Source organism: Copadichromis virginalis, linkage group LG6 (genome assembly GCF_057382275.1).
Source record: "Copadichromis virginalis isolate Kocher_CV1m ecotype Utaka linkage group LG6, C_Virginalis_male_GT1.1, whole genome shotgun sequence".
Classification (NCBI taxonomy): domain Eukaryota; kingdom Metazoa; phylum Chordata; class Actinopteri; order Cichliformes; family Cichlidae; genus Copadichromis; species Copadichromis virginalis.
This window is the reverse complement of record NC_140623.1, coordinates 38,658,329-38,685,611: the sequence shown is the minus strand read 5'-3', so window position 1 is coordinate 38,685,611 and position 27,283 is coordinate 38,658,329. Positions and strand designations below refer to the sequence as shown.

General features: G+C 40.3%; 2 protein-coding genes across 2 annotated transcripts in view; one reads left to right on the top strand and one right to left on the bottom strand.

The window, feature by feature from the left end:
* Window positions 1-20,142, bottom strand: part of cryba1l2 (crystallin, beta A1, like 2) — a 71,983-nt gene extending 51,841 nt beyond the window's left edge. The window contains exon 1 of the mRNA XM_085460314.1: window positions 20,034-20,142. The gene's annotated coding sequence lies outside the window, so the exon portion shown is untranslated. The remainder of the gene's footprint in view (window positions 1-20,033) is intronic.
* Window positions 19,378-22,886, top strand: rtn4rl2a (reticulon 4 receptor-like 2 a). The gene is made up of 4 exons (XM_085460312.1): window positions 19,378-19,547; window positions 20,136-20,362; window positions 20,486-20,719; window positions 20,897-22,886. The coding sequence occupies exons 1-4, from the start codon at window positions 19,490-19,492 to the stop codon at window positions 21,755-21,757; spliced, it is 1,380 nt and encodes a 459-aa protein (XP_085316438.1). The 5' UTR covers window positions 19,378-19,489; the 3' UTR covers window positions 21,758-22,886.
* The last annotated feature ends 4,397 nt before the right edge of the window (window positions 22,887-27,283 follow it).

Below are 27,283 nucleotides of genomic sequence, written 5' to 3'. Positions count from 1 at the left end.
CATCCCTCCCATCCCCCGACTTCCTTTACTAGTGTGCAATGCTGGAAAAATGCATAGAACCTTTGGATCTATACATGTTGTTAATGCAAATTACTTTCCCGTTTTGTGCATTAGTGGTGGATATTACCAAAGAAATCTGCAGTTAATGCAAACCATTTGACACAATCTGACAGCTCCCTCTTTGCCTTATCTAAGAGGTACAGTCAAAGTTCTGGATTAAAAAAAAAAAAAAAAAACGTAATTAAATTTATCTGAAATCCCCTTTAAGGTTCTTACCTCGTACAGTGCAGAACTGCTTCCAACTGCTGCTTGTTTTACATCGCTCCCTCAAAGTCCCGTCTGGACCAATTTGCATTTGGCTTCTCTGATCTACAGTGGCATAATGGCATGCACCAGAGTTCAGACTGTTTGTTCTGAATGTTCTTCATCAGATGCCCCAGGATGTTACAGTGAAACTCAGTCTGATCATTAGGGACAACTTTCTGTTTGCAGTTCTGACCTGATGCACTGCCTTCAGGCCTGAAAACTTTACACTCTAACACTTTAAAAGTTGTTTTGGGTTATATTGCACCAGTTTGCTCTGTCAAGTTTCAAGCCCATGTTGACACACGTGTAAGTAGTGAGCAAAAAGACAGATGTATTACATCGGTACACAACGTGGCAATGTTGAAGGCAAATTCTGTTTGGGTATGATATTGGATTTTTATTAGGGAGAACTGTAGAACTTCTGGATTGTACTTCATAAGAATACTGACATGTTGGTTTGAACCAACAGGTGATGTGGAGACTGTCATTTTATCCAGCCTTTACATTATGCTGCCAGATGAATATCAATGTTTATGTTGGTGGTAAAATGATAAATGGACTGATTCTGATTGATAGCGCTTTTCTACTCTCCCGGAGTACTCAAAGCGCTGTATACAACATGCCTCATTCACTCATTCACACCCACAAGCACTTCTAAACACAAGGGCAAACTAAACTACGATCAGTCTAAGTAATGAACAAGTTCAGATGACAGTGCTGTAAGAGACAGAAGCTGGGCTATTGGATAGTTAAAGTTGTTCAACAGTTGCAGTGCCAGTTAGTGTTTGGAGGCTCCACTGCACTCGAACAATCCCATACGGAAAAGAAATAGTAAAAACTTATATGTGATTACTCATGAAAGTGGCCAGTTTCATGAGTATAATAAGCATAATAATATATAAGGTTCAAGGTTCAAGGTTCTTTATTTGTCACATGCATAGTTATACAAGTATAACACACAGTGAAATGTAGCCTTACACGCTCCTCGACATGTGCAAAAATGGGGGGGGGGGTAGAGGAAGAACTTATATATATATATATATATATATATATATATATATGAGTATATACAATGGGTGAATATGCAGTAGTAGCAGCAAGCAGGTGAATTCTGTACATTAATATGAATAGACATCTGACATCTGACATATATATATAAATCTCACAAAGCCATATTTTATTCACAACTTTACTGGCAACAGGCTAGTAAAATGACTGAGTATAAAAAGATTAGAGATGCAGTTTATCCGAAGGAAAGATATGCCAAGGTTCACCAATCTGCAAGAAAATATTTCCACTAATTGTGGAACTATTTCAGAATAAGGTATGTAATAATGAATGTAAAATAGTAAAGAATTATACATCCTCATTTACAGTACATAATATCACCAAAAGATTCAGAAAATCTGAAGAAATCTCTGTGCACAAGGGACAAGGCCAAAAATCAGCACAAAAATCAGCTTGTGATTTTTAGAAGGGCACTGTAATGGAATCTGTAATGGAAATCATTGCATGGGCTCAGGAACACTCCCAGAAATCACTGTCTCTGAACGCAGTTCACCATGCCATACACAAAGTTTAAAATCTCTCATGCAAAGAATAAGCTGTATGTAAATAAGACATATAAACATGATCCAGAAATACCAATGAATTAGAAATTCTGAAATTCCTATACTACATCCTCTAGACCAGGGGTGGGCAATTCCAGGCCTTGAGGCCCGGTATCCTGCAGGTTTTAGATATCACTCTGGGTCAGCACACCTGAATCCAATAATTAATTCATTACCAGGCCTCTGGAGAACTGCAAGACATGTTGAGGAGGTCATTTAGACATTTGAATCAGCTGTGTTGGATCAAGGACAGATCTAAAACCTGCAGGACACCGGCCCTCGAGGCCTGGAGTTGCCCACCCCTGCTCTAGACTGAAGAGGAGGGGGACTTGTTATTAATACTCAGTTCAAAAGGCTGCATGTCTGATGGGATGAGGGTGCCTCATTAGTGCCTAATAAACTGGCAGCTTGCATATCTGGAAATGCGCCATCAATGTTACAGGTTTCAGGAAAATATGATCCCATCTAGATTACATTTTTCTCGGAAAAGGCCTTGCAGATTTCAGCAAGACATTACTAAAGTGCACAATGCATCAATTAAAACAGTGTGGCTTTGTAGTGGAAGAGTGTGATGGCTGATACTCCTCTCTATGGCCGCAGCCCAACTTTTCCATGAAGTGTTGCTATCATCATATTGTTGTCTCAGGAAGAGATGGGCAGCAACGCGTTACTGTAATCAGATTACTTTTTTCGAGTAATGAGTAAAGTAAGGGATTACTATTGCAAAAGCGGTAATTAGATTACTGTTACTTTCACATAAGCACGCTGCGTTACTGTGTTACTAAAACCGTGATTTTCTTGAGAGAGTGTCTCATGACAGTGATGTAAGCGAGTGCAACATTCGTGGCAACAGCTGTGTGCAGATCAACAATGAATCATATATCGAGTGCGGGAGAGAGTATGAGCGTGCAGCGTTTAAAACGTGGAAGTACTGACCTTACTTTGAGTTTGATTCCATAAAAAGTGACAAAAACATTAGCGTCCACTGTTCACTGCGTGGGAAGAAAACTTCTTTTTACAGCGAAAAAAAACCCTAAACAAGCACCGAGTGCGCAACGACGTAATGGGAAATTCACAGAGAAACTCGCGGATTCTTCAACTGACCGCTGCGGCACACCTGCACCAGGGTAAACCTCCGCCTACCGCAGTCCTGCTTTACAGGTGAAAATAGAACAACAGGACCGCTGAGTCTTTGATTTTATTTATTTTCTGCTGTGTTTCACTTGCATCTATTTGAAAGAGTGAGTGTAAACAGACAAAAATATTTTATTTTATGTGCTGGAATGTGCAGAAAATAGGTTTAAATGTTAAACAAATTTCTTCCAGTCAGAGAATGTTGCATTTTTGCTTGATGCATAAAGTTAAAAGATTAAAACTAATAAAACAAGTTTTAAAAAGAGACTTTTCTGTTTGATTACGTTTTGTATGATGGATATGCAGAAAAAGTAGAATTGGGCTGAAAGATCTATCGCTTTATCACCTGTTCAGGTTGTAAATTGTGTTTTTAAAAAGTAACTAAGTAACTAAGTAATTAATTACTGTTGAAAATAAGTAATCAGTAAAGTAACGGGATTACTTTTTTGGGGAGGTAATCAGTAATTTCTTACTGATTACTTTTTTTAAGTAACTTGACCAACACGGGTCTCAGGTTAAGCATTTAAACCTTTTCTTATTTCGTGTTTATAAGATATAAAAATATGGGGTTATGAGATCTGCAAATCATTGCATTCAGCCCAACTTTTCTGGAACTGGGGCTGGATTTAAAATGTGTTGATGTGTGTGTGTGTGTGTTCATGGACAGACTGCTAAGCAGAGGAGTTATAGGGAGCCACACACTGTTTGTTAGCTTACTAAATTTAGCGGCTAATAATCCTACAGACATCAGCTCCTGTTGGTCAGTGTTGGAGGATGTGTGAACCCCACATCATCAGTGTGAGGACTGGAGTGCTGCTGCCAAATGTTGATTATTATCCCTTTAAATGCAGTGTTAGCTGTTTGTACAAAGAGCTTTCTCTTTTTCCAATGAAATTATGAATATGATGGTAACTAGCAGGAGTGGAAGTACAGATACTAGTGTTAAAAAATATTTATTTACTTATTTACTATTTACTCCAATATTCCAACTTCTTTACTCAAATAAAAGTGAAAAGTTATAGGCTCTGAAATGTACTTAAAATTTCTACCATCTATTTTTATGCAAAGCTAACTGAACCGTGTGCTGTATAATATTAATAATAAAATAATATGAATAGATAGAAATACAAACTTCAGTCTAAATTTGAATTCTAATAAATGCCCTGAGCTTGAATCAGTTAAATAGAACATGAGCGGAGAAAAAGAAGGAAAATTAAAAATATAGCTCTATTTTCTGTAACCTACACTGTAGAGGGTGACTTAAAAGTGGGACTCGGCAGGTGAGGAACCCTAAATGAGTTGTAATGGCTCAACTTCTATTGAGCACTCTGGTAGATTGTCTTAGTGTACATGCTGTGATCATCTGACCTGCTGCTCTTTGTGGACGTACACACCTGAATTCAACCAGATGTTTCATGAGTTGGGCTGGCTGATTTCAATCCTCTATACTGTTTATGCTGTCTTTTTTCTTGATGGTATAAAGTTTGTATGAAGGTGAAATTCAGTGATCATCAGCTTAAATTCAAAATCATCTCTGCTACCCTTTCTGTACCTTACTTTGACCATGAAACCATGGCCACTGTGCACCAGTCACAGACTGTTCTTTACTTTAAATCCATCACAGTACAGTAAACTAACCTGCAGAGGATTTTTCATGCAACCTTTAAATAACTCAGTCTACCTCGGTTTGTTTTGCAGCAGGTTTCATAATATGAGAAAACATAATCTCACATGTACAGACAGTTTATGAAACAGCCCTGAGCAGTCCTTACCTTTAAATCTAACCTCTCTTCTTCCCCTCCTGTCCTGTGTTTCTTATCTTTCTCCATCTCCGAGTGAAATTATCTCTTTCTGTGAAATACAGCAGCTGGACCTTTAGCTATAGCAACACACTGTGTGACAAACTGCAACTTATGGACACCTGCAGTTGTTCCGATGTTGTGCCAAATAATAAAGTTGTGCCCACTTTTACACCCCCATTGCCACACAGTGTGCACACAGTTTTTCCTCTTTCATCTCTTTTTATGGGATTGACACGCAAACAGGATTGCTGTTTAGGTGTCAAACCAAAAGTAACGAGCCCATTTTGAAAATGCAAGGAGTAGAAAGTACAGATGTAAACTGTGTCAGAAAAATAACTACTTAAGTAAAGTACAGACACCTGAAAATTCTACTTAAGTATAGTAACAAAGTTTCATGTACTATTATGACCTTTGCTTTAAAGATTAATGTTAAAAGTTCACTAGAAGCACCCTGAGTGCTTCCAGCACATGCCACATGACCATAATGCATTTCCGGAGGAATATTTGCCGTGCAGCTTATGCACAAGTTCAATAAGGAGGAGCTCTATTCTCACACACTGTCTTGGCTCCTCTTGGTGGTAGTGGCTATTTCCTGAGTCTCTCTTTTATTTGTCACTTATATTTTCCCACGATGTCAAAATCACCCCCTTCTCAGTTTTAACGTCACTACTCTTATTCAGTGATTTATCTTCCACGTTCTTTCATCTCATGTTAATCTCTCCCCTTGCCTTTCAGCCCTTCTATCAGCTCCAACATCAGGATTGGTACGGCAGTGGGGGGTCCTGTCGTTATTTTCTGTCGTTTTACAGGACTGAAAATTTTGTTCCTTCCTTCTCTCACTGTTGAACCGAACGTTCTGCCGCCCTCTCTCACACTGCTTGTTTTTCATCAACCTCTTCACCATTACCCGTCGAATGGGGGCACACACTGACGAAAAGGATTACTTTTCAGCCACATTATCATTTGAAATTGCTGGTGTAAAATAGATGATGGAAAATGGGGGTAATTAATATTTCCTGATGCTCAGTAACAAGAAAATTTCCTGATTAGTCAGAATCTGGTTCACACATCAAATGTGGAAAGATTTCATCTTCTGAATATTTCACTGTAGTCTGAATAACTTCTGCTAAGAATCCATTATTCTGATACTCATCTCGTTGACTTATTTTTTCATTTTGACCTCCAATGGGTAGCTGCTGGGATTTGAGAGATTCACATTGGTCTCTGTGCGTCACATCACTGACGTCAGCCTACTTGCTCCTCACATATGGATTGAGGTTAATTGTCTGTTGGTTTATCCTGTCATGCTGCTGTGGCTTGTCTGAGTTTCCCATTTCCTGTTTGCTGGTGAAAGATTTTTTTGGAACTGGTCTGATCCAACCCTTGGTAGATTTTCTCAGATTCACAGCCTTGTTAGAGGTTACATTCCTACATTCTTGAGTGCATCCATTAATGCAGTCTCATATTAATTTATAAAGCTACTGTTTGAAAACATTACAATTTACTTTCCTCCTAATGTCATTACTACAGATTTGATCCACGCAGATTTGATTTGGCACTACTATTACAGGAGAGCAGTTATTAAAGGCTGCCTTATTTCAATGTAACTGAAACAGACACAACATCCTGAAGTAGGAGTGAAAACATTTTCACAAGACCAGAAGATTTAACACCTGGAGAGAAGTGTTAATAAGAAAATGTATGTGCAGACGTAGGCAGACACAAAAACACAGGTGAAATAATCACAGGTAATATCTGGAAGAAACAATGACGTCAGGCAAGTGGGAGAAATGTGAGAACAGAATAAAACTGTGACTCTCAGAAGTTCTACCATCGGCAGGACTATAATGATGCCAGCAAAGCTTCAGTGAATTCAATCAAACAGACGTCAGGGACAGATGGAGGCAAGAGGGGACAGTGAAGCAAATTAAACACTGATACAGATCAGACAAAAGTGAAACAAAATAGCTTTTTACTGGACACAGAAAATCTGCCTCAGCTGATTACTATCTGTTCTTTGTGCAAAATCCTAATCAACCATATTAACATTCACCTGCTCCCTGAAGATTAAGCACGCTTTAAAAGAAAAAAGGAGAGTGGAGTGTTTATGGGTCACCACATGCAAGCTGTGCCATAGATTTTCTGCAGGGATTCCTTCCAAGACCCAGACGCTCTGTGTGAGCTGGCTTTCTTTAAACAGAAGTGTTTTTTATGTGTACTGTATATTATATATAAGGGTGGCAGTTGAAGCTGTAGTTAGAGCTGTCACCCTACACCAAGTGGGTTCCTGTTTCCTCTAAGAGTCTTAGGACTTTTTAGATCAATCATTGATTTTAATCTGGCTGTGGATGTGAGTCTGAATTGTTAGCTGCCTCTCTGTCTTACTCCTGTGACGATCCCGTGTTTTAAGAAAATTGATAGATCTTTATTTTTCTTTCTTGTACCCAGCAGGCAGCAACTCTTCTGGTTCCAGAAAGAACCACAGGAATAAACATATCTTACATAATGTTCATTTTGTATAATATTAGTGCCAATTACTACTCAGAAGAAACATAAATGCAGGGTTTACCTAAGAGAGGTTTGCTACCATATGAACATGAATAGTTTTCCCACCCAGTTTCAAAACATAAAGATGGAGATGGCCAAAATACTCAGCTTAACGCAACAGAATATCATCAGCCAGCATCAAGGTGGCTACATCCATCTTTTTATATTGTACTATGGGTTCAACCTTATGTTTGGCATTTTAAAAGGCCAGACATCGATGGGATTATCAATTACTGTTTTAAATTCTTGGAAATTGTAACACATTGTTATTTGGTAACCATATATCATAGGTGGACTGTATGCTGCACAACTTCACTATTTTCATCTTATAGTGGCATTTTTTGGCTACAGTAGGCAGCTGTTTTCAGTGAAAAGCATTTAAAGGGGACCTATTATTCTTTGCCTTTTTGTCATACACAGGGTTGGAGTCATTAATTTAGCTGGAAAAAGTTATCTGTTACACTTCTTGTTACATTACATTTGTGTTACTTCATAACAAGACATGAAATGGATTGTCACACAATTATCAGAAACTATTTAAACCTCACACTACAGTCCACAGGTCATACACATACACGCTTCTTTTAGTGCTTATGTTTGACCCCCCCAACAACAACAACAACAAAAACAACAACAAACAGCATAAAGCAAAGTGAATGAAATGGAAAAAAGGAGGCCACAGTGCTGCTCGTAAGTGCCTTTGTTACCTGTTGAAGATCAGACTCTGGCTGCTGGGCTGGGATCAGTATACAATTAGCTTTATCCTGGCTATCAGTTCTTGGCTAGCTTTGTGTTAGCATGCTGTCTGTGCAGATGCTTGCAAAGAGCTGATGCTGCTTTTGACTATGATGCAAATGTTTCTGTGCTGGACACAGTTTGCACTTTACTACTGCACTGTTGCCCTTTCATGCAATAAAAGTAAAGCCAGTGTTCATATTCCAAAAGCTGCAGACCGCACCAATATTATAGCACACGTGTGTGGGGAAAAAAGTTTTTTCTTTTCTATCTGCCTGTAATTCACAGTGGGTCTTGTAACACAAACAGCAACATAATTGTAACTGTAATGCGATTACTGAATTTAGTACAGTACATTTACTGAAAAATGTTATGAGATTACAATAATGCATTACTTTGGAACTCGTTACACCCAGCACTGGTAATGATATATTCTTAGAAGGGTTGAAATTTATATTAAATATGGCCATAGTTTTAAGTAATGATGCCACTGTATGTATAAGTAATCCCTGTGAGACAAATGCTCAGGCAGTTTTGTGTTTTCTGTACTATGTCTGTGTTTTCTATATGAGGGGGTATACTTCTTTAGCCATAAGACACTCACCCCACACACCCGCTGTTCAAACTATTTTTGTGAGGATGAGCCAGCCAGAACAAAGTTGGGTTAAAGCGAGGGTGTGATTGAAGGTTAAACATTGAAAACACCTTTTTTCAGTCAATGAAAATACTGGAGGAGCTTCATGGATGCCAAAAATAAGTTAAATACAATTTAATTAAACTTGTGAAGCAAGCAGCGCTACTCTTACATATTTTATTCTTGGACTAGAATCCAAGAATAAATATGGAGCTGGCAATGAGCATCATCTCCATCAAAACCCAACTATACACTCCCTGCTCATTTAGGAACAAGCTGGAGGACAGCTGGTGGAGCAGCTAAAGAGTCATTTTCTTTGGGAGTTGGTAAAAATTAAAAACGGAGCCAAACAATAGTGTAAATTGGACTTATATTTGCCAGGTGGTGAGAGACTCCAAATGAATGATTATGTTGCTATCTGAGGAGTGGCTGCAGGTTTTTGTAAACTCAGCATAACAAATTGCGTCTCTTGTTTATCGAGCTTCCCAAGGTGCTTTTTTTATAGAACTACATGCAAAATGAACATTTATTTTTACTGCTGACACTAAAAAGACGAAGATGAGGTGCAGGTGGTAGTGCTGCGGCTGCCAAGTGGCTTTAATACTGTAATAGTTTCACTTCCAGCAGAACTGTTTGGAATCTGCTAAATATGCATTTTGTCAAGGATTTACTTAAAGATAATACTTTAATCTTTACCTTTTGATTATGTACCATCAGCCACAACATTAAAACTTCCTGTCTTAGATTTTGCAGATACCCTTTGTAAGAGGTACTGTCCAGGTCTCGACATTGGTGACACAGTGTTGGTTTGAATACTTTGGGTTTAAATGCTTGCAAGAGGAAGACCTCCTTGGAAAGGCCTTTTTCCATTGGAGTCCAAACAATGGTTGAAAAGACTAGGCAATGATAAGTCTGGAATTTGGGTGAACAATCTGGACTTTTTCCCATGTTGCTTAAGCTGCCTTCAGCTATTGCAATGAGGTGTACTGTCATGATGAAGAGGACCATTACTATGATGCTGTTTAAGCTTATTCTGCTCCAATTTTATGTGGGTGGAACTTGTTAAGACACCATAAGCATGAATGCCAGGACTCAAGGTTTCGCAGCAGCAACAATACCAGCAGTGTTATCTGTTTCACATGTCTGTGATTGTACTGTTGTGGCTGATTGGTCTAGTTTTCATGTATAAAACTTTAACAAAGCCTTAATATTGAAACATAACATGATATACATTTATATAGAAACATAGTTTTACCCAGCCCCTTTCCATCCATACTACTGTAAACATTTTCACTCAATCCCTTAATGCCAAGAACCTGGACTATTGAAAGTCTATGAAGAAAACTTAAATCTGTTTGAACACTATCTAAGGCTGCTGGAGTCCAGCTGTGGTCCTCTCTGATTATAAGAGGGAAAGACTGCACTGTACAGATCATTCATCAGCACTTCATGTTATACTATAACACAATATAATTACACAGAGTGAGTCCAAGGGAGTGCTACTCTTCTGTTTCAGCTGAGTCATTAAGGGCTTGCGTTTGCTATCATAGCAGATTAAATAACGCTGGTGTCAGGAAACGCAGCAGCCACCTAAAAAGGTGGCAACCTAAAACTATACAAAATTGCAAATGTGACTGAATAAAATGAAATGCAGAGATGAATGAGTTATCAGCACATCAAGGATAGTGTCATGTGTACAAGGCTTCCTAAATTATAAACTTAGTCATAAAAATGTTAATAAAGTGCAATCTCAAGCATGCTTTGAGGAATGCTGTCATGTTTAATTTTAAAATATAATAACATATATTAGTAATATTAAATTAGCTACATTATAAAATGAGGAAATGATAGATACAGTGGGGCAAAAAAGTATTTAGTCAGCCACCGATTGTGCAAGTTCCCCCACTTAAAATGATGACAGAGGTCAGTAATTTGCACCAGAGGTACACTTCAACTGTGAGAGACAGAATGTGAAAAAAAAAATCCATGAATCCACATGGTAGGATTTGTAAAGAATTTATTCATAAATTAGGGTGGAAAATAAGTATTTGGTCAATAACAAAAATACAACTCAATACTTTGTAACATAACCTTTGTTGGCAATAACAGAGGTCAAACGTTTACTATAGGTCTTTACCAGGTTTGCACACACAGTAGCTGGTATTTTGGCCCATTCCTCCATGCAGATCTTCTCGAGAGCAGTGATGTTTTGGGGCTGTCGCCGAGCAACACGGACTTTCAACTCCCGCCACAGATTTTCTATGGGGTTGAGGTCTGGAGACTGGCTAGGCCACTCCAGGACTTTCAAATGCTTCTTACGGAGCCACTCCTTTGTTGCCCGGGCGGTGTATTTTGGATCATTGTCATGTTGGAAGACCCAGCCTCGTTTCATCTTCAAAGTTCTCACTGATGGAAGGAGGTTTTGGCTCAAAATCTCACGATACATGGCCCCATTCATTCTGTCCTTAACACGGATCAGTCGTCCTGTCCCCTTGGCAGAAAAACAGCCCCATAGCATGATGTTTCCACCCCCATGCTTCACAGTAGGTATGGTGTTCTTGGGATGCAACTCAGTATTCTTCTTCCTCCAAACACGACGAGTTGAGTTTATACCAAAAAGTTCTACTTTGGTTTCATCTGACCACATGACATTCTCCCAATCCTCTGCTGTATCATTCATGTGCTCTCTGGCAAACTTCAGACGGGCCTGGACATGCACTGGCTTCAGCAGCGGAACACGTCTGGCACTGCGGGATTTGATTCCCTGCCGTTGTAGTGTGTTACTGATGGTGACCTTTGTTACTTTGGTCCCAGCTCTCTGCAGGTCATTCACCAGGTCCCCCCGTGTGGTTCTGGGATCTTTGCTCACCGTTCTCATGATCATTTTGACCCCACGGGATGAGATCTCGCGTGGAGCCCCAGATCGAGGGAGATTATCAGTGGTCTTGTATGTCTTCCATTTTCTGATGATTGCTCCCACAGTTGATTTTTTCACACCAAGCTGCTTGCCTATTGTAGATTCACTCTTCCCAGTCTGGTCCAGGTCTACAATACTTTTCCTGGTGTCCTTCGAAAGCTCTTTGGTCTTGGCCATGGCGGAGTTTGGAGTCTGACTGTTTGAGGCTGTGGACAGGTGTCTTTTATACAGATGATGAGTTCAAACAGGTGCCATTCATACAGGTAACGAGTGGGGGACAGAAAAGCTTCTTACAGAAGACGTTACAGGTCTGTGAGAGCCAGAGATTTTCCTTGTTTGAGGTGACCAAATACTTATTTTCCACCCTAATTTACGAATAAATTCTTTACAAATCCTACCATGTGAATTCATGGATTTTTTTTTTCACATTCTGTCTCTCACAGTTGAAGTGTACCTCTGGTGCAAATTACTGACCTCTGTCATCATTTTAAGTGGGGGAACTTGCACAATCGGTGGCTGACTAAATACTTTTTTGCCCCACTGTATAGACATGAAAAAGAAAGCGTACCCTCTTTCAGTTCAAAAGTTTTAAGTATCAGGAGACAATAAAATAATCATCTATTCTTAGCAAGTCTTAAATTTTGACAAAAGCAACTTCATATGAGCAACAAAACATGACATACAGCATGCCATTATTCATTTAATGCAAGGAAGAAGCAGTGTGTGAAAAACTTGGTAGATTCCATTATTCAGCAGCTTGTTACCACCAGCAGCAATAACTTGACACAATGTTTTTCCTGCAAGAAATTATTAGTCTGTTACATTACGTAGGAATTTTACCCCACATTTCTTGACAACATTGCTTCAGTTCATTGAAGTTTGCAAGCATTTGTTTATATACAGCTTTCTTAAGGTTCCATACAGCTTTCAGCTGGGTTGATTCTGGTTAACTGATCATTCTAAACTGCCCATAGGTTTGGATGTTTGTGTAAATGGTTGCAACAGACTGGCCACCTGTCCAGGGTGAACTCTGCCTTTTGTCCTATGGTAGCTGGCTCCAGTGCCCCTGTGACTCTGATAAGAATAAGTGGAAGAGAATGGATGGAAGGAAGGAAATGTCTTTCTCTGGCAACCTTTCCAAACAAGCCATACTTGTTCAGTCTTCTTCTTATTGCCCTTTCGTGAACATTAACAATTAAAATCCTATCTGAGGCCTGTAGTGTCTGAGATGCAGCTCTTTGTAGGGTCTTTACCTTACAATATAAAGTAACTATTTTGGTGATTTGGCACTATATATAAATAAATTGAACTGAATTTGATTCTTTTCAGTTTCATTGCATGGTCTGACCGTGGGGTGATTTTGCTGAGATGTCCTCTACTGACAGCTGTTTTGAATGCTTTCCACTCTAAAATAATCTTTATCACCATCAGCATCAGATTGTTCGGAAATAGCTTTAAACCCTTCCCACATTGATGGGCAGCAACAATTATTTCTCTAAGATAATTGCTGATGTCATTCCTCTTTGGCATTGTGTTAACAGATATTGTTTTATAGCTCCAAGAAAACTGTCAAAACTTCTGCATTTACAGAGGTGGAGGTGGCCAGCTTAGCTGATAATCAAATAATCATAAATAATGACATGATGTAATATGTCAAGTGTTGTTGTTAATCTGGGGTAATATTTAAATAGCTTTAGAATAAATGTAATGATTTGTTTATGTTCTGATATGTAAAACCTTAAAACTGAAAAAAAGGGTGTAGTTTCTTTTTCACATGATTGTAGATCAATAGAGGGAGCGATATTGTCAGGAAAATGCTTTCATGTTTTTTGTAATACCAACAGGAAGCAGTGAGTGGACACTGAGCAGATTAGCTCTGAAGAGAAATGGAGTGAGTGAGCGAGTGAGTGAGAGAGGGATGATGGAGGAGGAGGAGGAAGAGGAGGAGGAGGAGGAGGAGTAGAAAACATTGATCTGAATGCATGCAAACATGTATGGCTGAGAGTTATACAATTGTTCTCTTGATGAAAGATGAGGAAAGGAAGCTGTATTGACCAAAAAAGCAGAGCGACTCCAATCCTATCTACGTAACTCAGCACTGGTATTGGGACAGCATTATTTTAATTTAACTTGATTTGATTTAATTTATTTTTATTTCATGTGAATTCAGTCAATTTTAGTTACATTGATTTAATAAATTTTAGTGCAATGCAAAGGGACTTAGCCTATTTCAGTTTAATAAAATTCAATTCAGTTCAAGTCATGTAAAGCCAAATGACAACAACAGTCACCTCAGGGCACTTTATATGCAATGTAAAGACTGTACAACAATAGAGAGAAAACCCCAACAATCAGACAAACCCCTATGAGCAACGACCTGGCGACAGTGGGAAGGAAAAACTCCCTTTTAATGACAGAAACCTTCAGCAGAACCAGGCTCAAGGAGGGCCAGCCATCTGCCACAGTGTGCCAACGAGTCGCGTGGCCCCTGTTTATATTATACACACTATGTCTTAACCTTTGTGACTAAAATGATTAATTACAAACAATTACAATGTGTGACCTTAGAAACATAAAGACACACCTGCAACTAACAACATAACTGGACAACCAACAGTGTTTAGCTGGATTTACTACATGAACCCAGGTTGTTGAAGAGTTTATGTTGATACTTTAGTGTAGGTCCACAAAATCACAATACAGACAGAGTCTCGCCAGACGCCAATCCATCACGGAGCTCCTAATATAGAATAGATGGAATAACCCTCAGCCCTCCTGTGACCCTGACCTGATTAAGCAGTGGTCAAAAAAGTGGATGGATGGTGAAAAGTGAAGTTTTTGACTAGTGTGATGGAACAATTCTTGTTCAAGCGATTTTCTTTTATTTGCATCAGGCAGGCACTGAAAACACAGAAACGCAATTTTTTTTAAATGTTAGATCAAATTACATGCAACTTAAAGATGTTAGCAGCTGAATGATATCAAAGCAGTAAGCAAGGAACATAAACGATGAACCACAACAGCTGTATGCAGTGAACTGTACCTCAAAGACACAGATTGCATTTTCTTAAGAAATGATGAATAAATGCATTTTTCTGTAAGAAACCTCTGCGGGATATCTTTAGCATAGCTCCTCAAATTTTAAATGAACATGATTTTTAACATTTTATCACTGTTATTATTTTACATGTTAATGTTGGGGATGATCTTAAATAATCAGCTAGCGTATCTAAAGTAGATGATAACCAAAAACTACAGAAAAAACTAACATGGAAAGTCTTGATTTGTGCATACTGGCTGCTTACTGAGGGTGCTGGAGTACACAACAGTAGGCAATATGTTATGACTTTGTTCATTTTCTTTAGTCACACTAAACAATGGCTCATTCTGTATTTTTAAATGAGCAGTAAAACGTTGCTGTATTATAATAATAATATAGGTTTTAAAACTCAGACTGAAATCAGGTAGTGCTGCCATTAATATGGGTATTCTCTCCTTCCAGAAAACCTTAGACCACTGTTTTCACAGGCTTAATATGAAGAAGAATAAACAAAGCTTTTTATATACAACTCAAAGATCAAAAAGACTGGTAGGCTTATGAATGTTTATTTGAGAGGGGACTAAGAAAAATGACAAACCAAATTCAGCTATAATTTAATTACCCTGTGAGAATAATGATATCAAGTGGAATTAATTACTTTGTAGCAAGTTCATTATTCTCTACTGATTTATCTACATTCATTAAAAAATTTGTGAGCAAGCTTTTCTTGTAAAAGGAAGACATCTCATTATTCTACACTGACTTATCTTATTATTGAAGAAGAACGGAGTCAACTTTGAAAAAAAGAGGCTAAAATCAAATAACAATAGTGATGACGTGCTCCCTGAAGGGCTGTCTTATATTTCTGAAACTCAAAAAACTACTTGCCTTATAAGTAGAAGGAACTAATTAAATGCCACACCAGTAACCATTGTGCTGCAGAGTGTGTGCCAGTGTGTGGAAAGACAGTCGCAGTATATGGTTAAGCGGAAGTGGTGACGCCAAGAGACAAAACAAATGAAAGACACTGGCAAAAAAATAAAAAATAAAGAAGAAGGGAGGGAGTACTGGAAGACAAAGAGCGAAGGGATGCAGGAAAGGGGAGGCGAGCAAGATGAGGGAGAACAGCACGAGCGTTTTTGTCTGTGACAATTGGACAGACGCTGAAAAATGCTGGTGCCTCTGTAAACGCGTGTGGAAGATAGACGGACCGTGCCAGTGAGCAATGTATTAATTTGCTTCAAAACAATATGACATGTTGAGTCACCTTCAAGAAGTACATGTCCGGGGCTCCTTTTGTTTTTCCTGTTTGTGTGCGTGACACTGCACTGTCTATGTGCTGTCTGTGTCTTTGAATCATTTTATTTCACTCATTAGATATTTTACTCATCCAACACAACCACCGCAAGGCATGTGGTCACATCCTCCTGTCTTTCTCGTTTCTTCTCATTACTCTGGGCCTATGGGACACAAATACACTGAGTCTACAAGTTGTACATGCAATAATAGTTCTGTGATTAAGTTTCGTGGAAGGAATGAGCAAGCAGAAGTCGTCCACCTTTACTGAACTTCATTATATCAGCAACTCTAAAGAAAGAACAGCTAATCGAGAGTGTTTAAGTGAACTGTTCACAATGGGGCTAAAATCCAATACCAGGAAGCTATAACCCATTTTTAATATTTTCCAAATAAGGTGTGAGAAGAGAGGGATGTGTTGTTACCTTGGCAACAGACACACCTTTACTACAGTATCCCATTACACTCACTGGCATCCACTGCAACCTGCTATCAGTGTCAAGTCACACGGGACAGAATTGCGCAGGCACACCTGCAGACGAGAGTACAAGAGGCCCATTTTGATTGGCTGACAGTGAAATCAGTTTATTTTAGAGTGCAGCAGGTGCAGTGACGCACGCCTCTGTTCGTTACTAATGGTGGATGAAAGCCCAGCATAGATTGGATAAAGCGATGTAGGACTGATATAGAAAGACAGAAAGGTAAATGGACAGATAGACGGGTTAGGAGATGTGCTGGAGTGGGAGCAGGCTGGGGAAGCCTCGATTTGTTTTTTGTGTGGGGATTACACAAACACGACGTAGCGATTATCATCACACACCGAAACCGTGCCTACACAGTACTGCGAACCTGCTGTGTGGGTGACTGGCACAACACTGACTGACTGACACACGGCGGTGGCATTTAGACAAAGTTTGCCTCAACAGGCAAGCATGCTAACACGCAAGTACAGACAGTCACAGACAGACACACTACCACAGCTGGCGGCGTGGGTGTGTGGAAAGGGGAAGCCAATGAGGTGCTGGTCGTGGATGACCAGCGGCTACTGAGGCTTGCGTGTCCACAAGTCCAGTTAAGGACAGAGCAGGAGGTGTGAAGGAATAACAGCACACACCGTGTATTGGATCCCCTCAATGACTCATTTGTTTATCGTGCCTGCGGCTCAGTTGGCTTTGTGTAGAATGGCAGTTACAAACTGTGTGTGTATTCGCTTATGTATGCACCCGTGCACACGCCCAAATGTGTGACTCTTTCCTCACTCATACGCTCATCTGTTGAGCCGCCTGTGTGTTTCTATGAATGGGTATGCTTCTGTTGTCTACATTCTCACATCTCTCGGTCTGAGCAGCGGTCTACATTTATTTTTAATGTCAGACACACAAAGAAAAGCTGAAATTATTCTTCAAGGTCAACTCTGATCCACTCTAGTGCAGGTTGAATGATGCAATTTCACAGTTATTGTTAGTGTGAAGGTTATTTTCCTGTATTTTGAAAGTGTTGCTTGCGTAATGCCACATTAACAAAGTACTCGCCAAAAACACACTGTAACAGTTTATCCATAGATTTTTATGCAGCTTTATTCAACTCTTGCATGTCAATCGAATTCATAATTAAATAAAGCAAAACTGAGTCATCTCGAGAAGGTAGACAGCAAAACACATTCATCAGTCTGAAGAGACCTGATTGCAAGTCTTCAACAGATGAGCAGAAAATTTCCAATAAAAATCATTTTGCAATCACTTCTGTCCTACTGACTGCAGATGCAATACCTGGTGGCATGTCTGTCCCCTTAGGCCAGTGTTTCAAATAGTGGAGCTGGACTCACTGGTGGGAAATTGAGCCACAGCAGGAGTGAAACTCAGTTACATGTAAGATGCATGTTAGGATATATAGATCAAAGATGTTGTGCTGACCCTTATTGCTGAAATGAAACTCGGATTCTTTTGTATTGTTATTGCTGGATAAAAACCGAGGTTTGGGCTGGATTCTAGGTGGGGAATGCCCCCCCCCCCCAAAAAAAAGGTTTGCTTACTTATGAAATATACTTGCTTAATGTCATATTATGGTTAAAATTGCACAAAACAGCAATCAGTTTGTTTAACTGATTGTCCAAACCAGATAATGCATGGGGGCTATCTGCAAGGCATACCCTGGGTTGCCAGTCCATCACAGGGTAGTTTATCTAAAAAGGCTGAAAGACTACAAAAGACTTTTGTCCTTGATTGCATACCCAGTACACTCCTTCAGATGGTGGACTGCATGTTTAAAACTTAATGTGATCAAATAAAAGTCAAATGAGAGCATAATTTATCACATGGTGACACTGTTACATCTGATGCTATCTTGCTATCTTACAGCTGGTGGTTGAACACAAGCAATGACAGCTTGAGGCACAGACAGACAGTAAAACAGTTTTCAAGTGGCATGAATATCAAGGCATCTGTTGTGTTTTACTGTCTTTTTCCCTTTTGGATTCATTAAAAGCAAATCACCCCTTCATTATTAACCTAATTAACAATATTTCAACTACTGCAATAAAAAGGTAGAAAAACAAGAAGAAAGACGTTAGAGGAGAGAGGAATTATGTTTGATAACCCTCATCCTCATCTTCATATCTCCGATTTTCTTTAACACGCCCAAATGTCCTTAAATAGTAAATGAAACCTCACTTCCATATGTCCACTTCTATCTCGTTTAGCTAATGACTGCCATTTGATATCTTCATCATCAAATTATGTCAGGAGCTATAATTAATCTACCAACAGTATGACTGGAGTATGTCGTAATTAACCTCCACACCAAACAGGCCACTATTCAATCACTGTTGTTTTGAGTGACTCTCTTCTGGCACCGAGCTCTCCCTTATGGTTGAATCATGATTCGGGGGCATCCTTCTTTCCTAAGACAGGACCATCTAAGTCTTTTTCTGTATCTTTCTGTCTGGCTGCTGCGCGCCGGAAGCAGACCATAATAAGCGTCAGCCAGGAAACAAGCTATGCGCTCTTCTCCTACCCGTCCTCCGCTCCTCCACAACTCAGTCATCATTACCGGGCACCGTGCCTTAGCTCATTCACCCCTCCCTACACTGCTTCTACATTCACTCTTTAGCACTCCCTCCCTCTTTTCCCAATGTGCGTCGCAAAGTCTCCTCCTCTCACAGAGTCTGAGCGCACGTCTCCAACCAGCCTTTACGCGCGAGCAAACTCTCCAAGAGAATCCCCTACGGCCGGCCCCTCCCCTTTCCGTTTCTTACCGCCCTCACTCATTCATGACCCCGATCAGTGACGTAGGAGATTCCACGGTGCCTACTGCCGTAGGCAATGACAAGGTGCTTGAGTATATATGGGACACTGGTAGCCATCAACCGGCACGCTCTCAGTCGCTCCGACTCGGGAACCAGGGCATCAGCGGAGATAGCAGGCTTTACTTCGCGGTCTTAGGCTAACTCGCTTTGGGCTTTGGTTCAGGATGGAAACCTCTACTTTTTCTCGGAGCCGACGATGCTCCATCATGCGCAGCTGCAAAAGTAAGTTTCTCTCTATCTTCTTTGGTTTTGGATACCCATTGGATTCAAATGACAGTTAATGCTGCTTTGCTTTAGAACTCGAACACTTTAAAGTTTTTTAAAATATAAGAATGTGTGAAGTACTTTGACTTATATGAAACAGAACATCCAAAATTGATATATGGATGGATGATACAAAATTGAAATGAAAGTCTGTCAGCTCTCTGTCTGTTTGGTGATTTATTCGAGCTAAATTGGATGTAAAAGTGTGTTAAGAGCTTTTTCTTTGACTCAGAGAAATCGTTGCTATGATTTGATTAAATTCCTTTCCGATTACGCTGTGCGTAATGGTCGGCGTAAGTGTAGTGCCAAGGTGTAAACTTAATTTACTGCGACAGATAAGGTTTCTGTACATGAAACCTAAGAGAAAATATGAGTAGATGCAAGCCATAATCGCCAAAAACAATTAAATAATTTTCTTATCTAAAAATGAAGGCAGATATTTACCGTTATGCACTCTGCATGATGTTTCGTTGAATGGTAATGGATGATTATCGCACCATGGACAGCTCCCACTCACTTCCTTTGCTCTGTCCCCGCTCTTTCTAGGCGGTCTCTCCCTCTGGCTGGTGGTGTGGCTAGTCCTTGGTAAGCCAAGTCCGGCATCGGCATGTCCGCACCTGTGTGTGTGCTATCCGACGCCGATGACTGTGAGCTGCCAGGCGCAGAACTTCACCGCTGTTCCTGTCGGAGTGCCGTACGAGTCGCAGCGCGTGTTTCTCCAGAACAACAGGATCACGGAGCTTAGAGTTGGCTCTTTTGGCTTCGGAACTCAGGTAAGAAAGAATGAAGAAAGCAGCATCTACAGTGTGAAGTTGTTGCTTTTCCACACTGAAAGTTTAAAAATAATGAAAAATATAATCAAAAATGTATTTCATAAATACGTTTTCTCCCCTCAGGTTCTGTGGCTGTTTTCCAACAACATCACGTGGATTGAGGCAGGGGCCTTTAGTGAGCTGAGGGACTTGGAGGAGTTGGACCTGGGGGATAACCCTAACCTCCACAGGTTGGAGGGGGGAGCCTTCCGTGGCCTTGAGAAGCTCCAGAGCCTCCACATGCACCGCTGCCGGCTCACTGCCCTGCCCCATGACATCTTCCACAAGCTTTACAGTCTGCAGTTCCTTTATCTGCAGGTAGGGGCGCTGGAAAGCCATGCACATGCATACAGATAACTCTGACACATAGAAACACATGCATCCACCCACACATGTGCCTTCACATGCAGCATCACACGTGTTATCAATATTACCAATCACACTCACTGTGTCTGATTTTCTCAGCCTAAACCCCATTTTTTCTCTAATTTGCAGGAGAATAATCTTCACTTCCTGCAGGATGACATCTTTTCTGACCTCATCAACCTGAGTCAGCTGTTCCTGCATGGCAACCGTATCCGTACCCTTTCAGAGAACGTGTTCCGCGGCCTGGTCAACCTCGATCGCCTTCTCCTCCACGACAACCGCATCAGACAGGTGAACCGCCGGGCCTTCCGTGACCTTGGCCGCCTGACAATGCTCTTCCTCTTCAATAACACTCTGGCTGAGTTGCCCAGCCAGACTCTGAGGGACACCCAGGGCATCGAGTTCCTCCGCCTCAATGCCAACCCCTGGTCTTGTGGCTGTGAGGCCCGTGCCCTGTGGGAGTGGTTCCGTGAGGCCCGTGTCTCCTCATCTGAAGTCATCTGCTCCTCCCCTTCCACCCGTCGTGGCCAGGATCTCCGCTTCCTTCGTGAGATGGACTTCGCCCTCTGCCCTTTGCCTGACCCTGGCTCCATTGCCGGCTCCACCACCACCACCTTCAGCACCAAGACCCGCTGGTGGTTCCACAAGAACAAGCCCCAGTCATCCACTAAAGGTGTCTTCGAGAAAGCCTCAGAGACTGTAAAGGCCGGTTTGTACGGAAAGGGCCCATCAACAATCACCTCAGCAGTCAAGTATGAGCTGGGAGAGGATGAGCTGGCGCTGCCCAAACTCGAGCAAGAAGAGTACTGGGCAAACTATGGCAATGAGGACTCAGGTGTCACCCTGCGGTGCTTTGAGCTTGAATGTCCACCTGAGTTCGACCTGCCTCCATCTTCCTCCTCTCCCAGATCCTCCTCACCCTCTTTTCTTTTACTACTAGCCCTTTCTGTTTTCACCCTCTGCCTCAACCTCCACCTGCTATTCGGCTGAATCTGACTCTTAGTACCACACCCCTACCCTTCCAGCCTGTTTTAAAGGCTGTGAGGATCCCTGTTAGACTTTCTACACCCCCTTTGCCCGCTTTGCTGTAAGCAAATCCTCAAGGCACAGCAAGGGAGATGGGGGGACGGTTAGATTTGAAATCTACCAACTACAGGGCTTAACACTTTTCAGGGCTGCTAAGAGTTCTTCAGCTAAGGTATATATTTATCTACAATGCTCTGCAGGTATGGCTTTCTCTGCCTTACCTGTATGATGTCATGTTATGATGCCCTGTAATCAGGGCTACGAGGGCTGAGTCCATCTCTAGTACAAACGCAATTTGATAGCAGCTGTGAATGATGTTGTCAATTCTGTCACCTCAACTTATTTAAAACTACTAGTGCTTTTAGTGCATCCAATTAACTGGTTGCTGCAAATGCTACAATTACTGTTAGAATCAGTGCACAGTAATGAAAATACTGTAACCACTTAAAGTGTCATGTAAATAGTTATGTGTACTGTGAGTGTTCAAACTAATATCTGTGGTTCATCACAATCATGTTCATCTTGATCCAGAAAAACTGTGAAGGCTTGTGCTTCTACAGGACAGAGCACCAGGCGCAAAATGAAGTTGAGGGCCTTAGAGCGAGAGAGGAGAAAGGGAAACAAAACTGTGAGGCTGAGAGGGAGCAAAAGGAACGAGAGAGAGATGCACGGACGTCATAGAAGAGGGAAGGGAGACAAAATGGCAGTGAGAGGAGGGGAGGAGATTTCAAAGGAAACAGCTTTAGAAAGAAGAAGATGTGGGTGGAGATGGGAGTGTTCAGGCTGCAATAAGAAAAGAAGCAGAAAAACAGCGAGACAGAACAGAGGACAGTGCTGGCGGTAGAAGCAGCAATTTGCAGGCGACAAATAATAAATCTACTCATCAGTAGTTGTTCCATCCATTATACTCATACCGTTCACCATTTTCTGTATATATAGTGTTGTTTTGCGACAACCACAGGGAATGAATGCTTCCTGTCAGGAAGCCAGAGATTTTGTTTTTTGGATGTCTTTCTGTGACATATTGATATAATGTGTGATGATTGTTGACTTGGATGCAGATGAAGATCTTGATAAAAAAAGATATATTGAATATTTCTTGAATCATTCCTTTCTTTGGGGGAGTTTTTGCTGAATATATTTTAACTGAAGGAATTCTGAGGTGCACTTCATGCACCATCATAAAACAAATGTGGGATCAAAAGTGCACAAATTGTCTCAGTTCATCTGAAGTGTGGTGACTACACTGGACTGAAAGGACTGATCACTTGGCCACATGGAAAGCTCTGACTTAACAGGCATCTGTGTGTGTGCATAAATGGGGATGAATGGATTCACAAGTAGGCAACACTGCAAAAGGCAAGTACGTCAGTAGGTTTCTCACTTTTGTGATTCATCAACAGGCGATGCCAAATGGACAGACAAAGCGCAAACTGGCTGATTTGTAAATACACCAAGAGAGCAATGAGAGAGTCTGGAGAGAGACAGAAATCAGAGTTAAATTTAGGCTCAAAGACTGACATGCAGAAAGACTAATGGAAATGATATGAGGTGAAACAGGAAAAATGTGCTGAGGCAGCAGACTGGAGAAATGCTCTGATGGAGCAGCACAAGAAGGGAAAAACAAAAGAAACAGCAGGAAGTTACCTTATACATGAAAATTTGAGATATCCATCAGGAGGGTTTCTTAATTGCTTCTTCTTGAAAACAATTTACTGTAAGGACTTGGAAAAAAGGGAAAGATAGTGTAGGTGTACTCATGCACAGCTACTCTTTTTCCTAAGAGTCATTTAAATTACTCACTGTTATCCTAAAGCTTTCTTGATCTCGAGGGTAAAGACAGGATGAAAGGAGGTGATGTCTGGCTGTGACGGTGGTGAGTAGGGCAAGGCAAAGATGTAGTAGGAGTGAAAGAGTAGGAGGTAGTGAGCCACGTACAAACCAGCTGGCCTTGCAAGGGTTACAGAAAACTAGTTCCTCTTTGAGATTTTCTGTTTTTTTGCCAACTGAGTTCCCCATTAGGAATGACTTTGGAAAATATTCAGTGTCATCTTTGTCAGCTTTTTAGTCTCTTTCACAGTCTAACGGAGGAGGTCAAACTGAGCCCGGGTGCTCTTCAGTGGCCATGACAGTGAGGTCACTGTCAGATGACCAAAGTGCCAGTTATACCATTTCCAATTTTTGTTTGTTTTTCTGTCTGCATGTTCTATGTTTTGTATCTGAAAAAGAAATGATACTATATGAAAATCTGCTTATTTGGTATTTATTTTTACTGTAAAAGAAAAGAAAAGATGCTCTTCAAAGATGCACCATAAAGAAAGAATAAATTCATACTTGTTTTAACAAAGCATTTTCTAAGAATGTGTGGGTGTTTCATTCTATATCTAGGCAACTGTCCAGTCAAACACCCAAAGCAATCAAACTGCACACACACATATGCATGCAAGCATGCACGCACACACAAAATCACGTGGACACACAGACACAGTTGCCATTGTGTAAGTCCTCCAGGCAGTTATCCAGCTTTCTTAACGGTGCAACTACTCAACAGAGAAAGAGAACAGGCAATGTGGGGGTGAGAACAGTGAGGAGAGTTAAACTATTCACTGTTTAAGGTTCAACCTGCCTCAAAAGGAGCACCTGCTCTTGCAGTAAGATCACATAATCAAAAAGAGACACCAATAATGATAGTAATCAAAATATAATGATCATAAGCACTGTTTATGGCCACAGGGTTATTTTTGCCAAAAAAAGGAAAAAGAGAAAAGTAAAAACTTTGGAACATTTTTCAGTAAACAACTGATATTAAAGGAAACGTTGCATATCATCAAAACTTTATTACAACACTCAAACACTCTCCTCTGATCAAAATGTCTGGGAGGAAGTTGCACTTTAAGTGTAACGAAATCCATTATACTCGGTCATTTGAAGCCTCAGATTCAATCTGAGTGAAAATCTGACTTATGTTGGATACAGCTGGACTAATTGATTTTGCACCCACTCAGAGGAAAGATGACCAACACCATACTTTAATGCTACAACAGACATCCTGTGATACATGCTCAAAGTTACCACTGTGACACTTTTATGACCAAAGAAAAGGTGGAAAATAAAAGCAGAGCAAAAACATGGAAAGTGAAATGATGATAATCGAGCTGACAGGTTACAGCAAAGTATATGATGTGTATTACAGTGATGTGCCTATTTTCATTTAACCTTTTCCATACATCTGGTATGACAAATCTTGTCATACCAGATTTATTAGATCTAAACTGCACAGTCTGGTTTTGAAGAAATAATAAATCCTAAAGCATTTATTGATGTCATACATCAGCAGATCATTAAAGTAATTATGATTCATCCTCTGGTGACCATAAATGATCCATTTTAGAGAGAGTGAAACACTGTGCCCAAAACTTCTCTGGTCTAAGTAGCCACACAGGACTCTTTGCATGTAGCATATCTACTGGTTGAATCCAGAGAGAATAGGAAATTGTAGAAAATACAAGAAATTTCAGTGATCTGAGAGGTGGACATTACTAAACTCTTTCATCAGGCTGGGGATATCTTTAAATCTGGATATAAGTGAGAAAAGTGGGAGGAAAAAAAGGTGTTTTGGGGAGTATCTGAGAAATGAAGTCTGTATATAAACTAAGATGTACCCACACAAAATTCTTGTTTCCAAAAAACTTTGTGCTTTGAGATCCCTTCCAGTTGCTCTGGAAGTAAATTAAATCATAATTTATACAAATCAATGAGAAGCATTTGTTTTTTTAGTAGAATGCGGCAATAATGGACCGTGCACAGAGTTATCAAGCTGGCAGGGTAATTACCTAACTACTTGGCAGGTGGGAGTTTTAGTTTAACTATAGATGATTTAGTAGAGATTGCAAACATCTTTAATAAAAACAAACAAACAAACAAACAAACAAAAAACAAACAGTGGTTTAAATAGTTTCATTGCTTTGATGCAAATATGGGAACGAATTCCTAATCTTTTCACATTGTCCAACAGCATGTGTGTGGCAGACTTCAATCTGTGCAAACACAAAGCTGCTACATGCAAAAGTCACAGACTCCTGCTGCACACACACCACTCTCTGTGGCACAGAGCTCGCTCCGTGGAATCACAGCTTGTCATGCCTATATAAGGATGAAACAAGCACATCAGACAGCTCATCCGTCACATTCCTATTGGTCTCCAAGCTTTTGTTTGGCAGAAAAATTCTATGACGCACTTCGTCGTAGAGTCCATTTAAACTGTGTGGGTTTGATTGCATGACGTCCATGTCACTCAACCATCAGATCAGACAAAATCAGAGCCACAGCGAGTAGAGTGGGGAGGCAGGGCATGAATGTATCTGTATAAGCTACAGTATGTTGAATAGATGAATATTAATGACTACAGAGTTATTGAAGAGAAGTGAGGGAGCAGCTCAGAAACGAGGAGGAAGCTCGTTTCTCTGCACTTGTTCAAGTGCGTCACTACTTTGTCACACTTATTTCCACCTGCTGGGCCTCATCCCTCTCTTTCCCTCTCTCTCACGCTCACACACACACACACACACACACACACACACACACACACACCTCACGTGCATACGCAATTTGCACGTCTTTCGACTTTATGCTGAGCAGCTGAATTTACACCACCTCTCAGATTCCTGTGCAACAAATCGAAGATCTTTTCACATCTTGACATGAGGTCTTTGTGCTCCTGCTTTCACACATCTCTTTCTGTAAAGCGCGCTTGACGTCATGTCTGTTGCTCTTCTCATATTTCTGTACTTTGCTTCCTATTTGAACCAAGAACCTTGCCTGATACATGGTTTTTCCTTTTTCATAGAGATAAATAGAAATGTGACCCTTTCAACCTCTCATTTGTAGGTATTTGTGTTTGGCTGATAGCTGAATTCGCTCTATCACTGTCATTTTCTAAATTACTTTACATTTATGTTTGATGCTTTCTTTTGATCCTTCAAAGTATTTTTTGTCAGTTTCTGCAAAAACATCTCACTGTACATAACTGTTCATTATTTCTTTTGTCCCTTTTTACGGCCGGTACGAATAGAAATATCTTGCATATCAAAGAGACGACAACAAAAGTTGCTTGCTATAACAAGCTGAGAGAGAAAAGCTTTTTGATCCATTGTACAGCCATGAGGCCAGTTTTTATTTTCATTGACTTAATTCATATAAAACATGGAAAGGTTAAGAGTTATGCATGCATTATGCACAAGGTAAGCCCATTAAAAACAGCAGTACAGCACATGTATTAAACTTTATGGAAATGGTAGTATTTGATGCTTGATGCTATTCATTTAAATAAATCAAATCATTCCATCTATTACAAACAGATATGCATGGTTATGTCAGACAATATAGACAGCATCTTCTGTGCAGATAAAAAGTTAGCACACTCTTACTCATATCATGTGTGCACTCGGGAAAAAGTGAAAAGTCACTGACGCCAATATGAAGTTAAAAAAC

Excerpts from the sequence above, each read along its gene's own strand:
- rtn4rl2a (XM_085460312.1), top strand. The coding sequence starts at position 19,490 with ATGGAAACCTCTACTTTTTCTCGGAGCCGACGATGCTCCATCATGCGC. Across the intron at positions 19,548-20,135 it reads CATCATGCGCAGCTGCAAAA|GCGGTCTCTCCCTCTGGCTG; the intron begins GTAAGTTTCTCT and ends CGCTCTTTCTAG. Across the intron at positions 20,720-20,896 it reads TGCAGTTCCTTTATCTGCAG|GAGAATAATCTTCACTTCCT; the intron begins GTAGGGGCGCTG and ends TCTAATTTGCAG.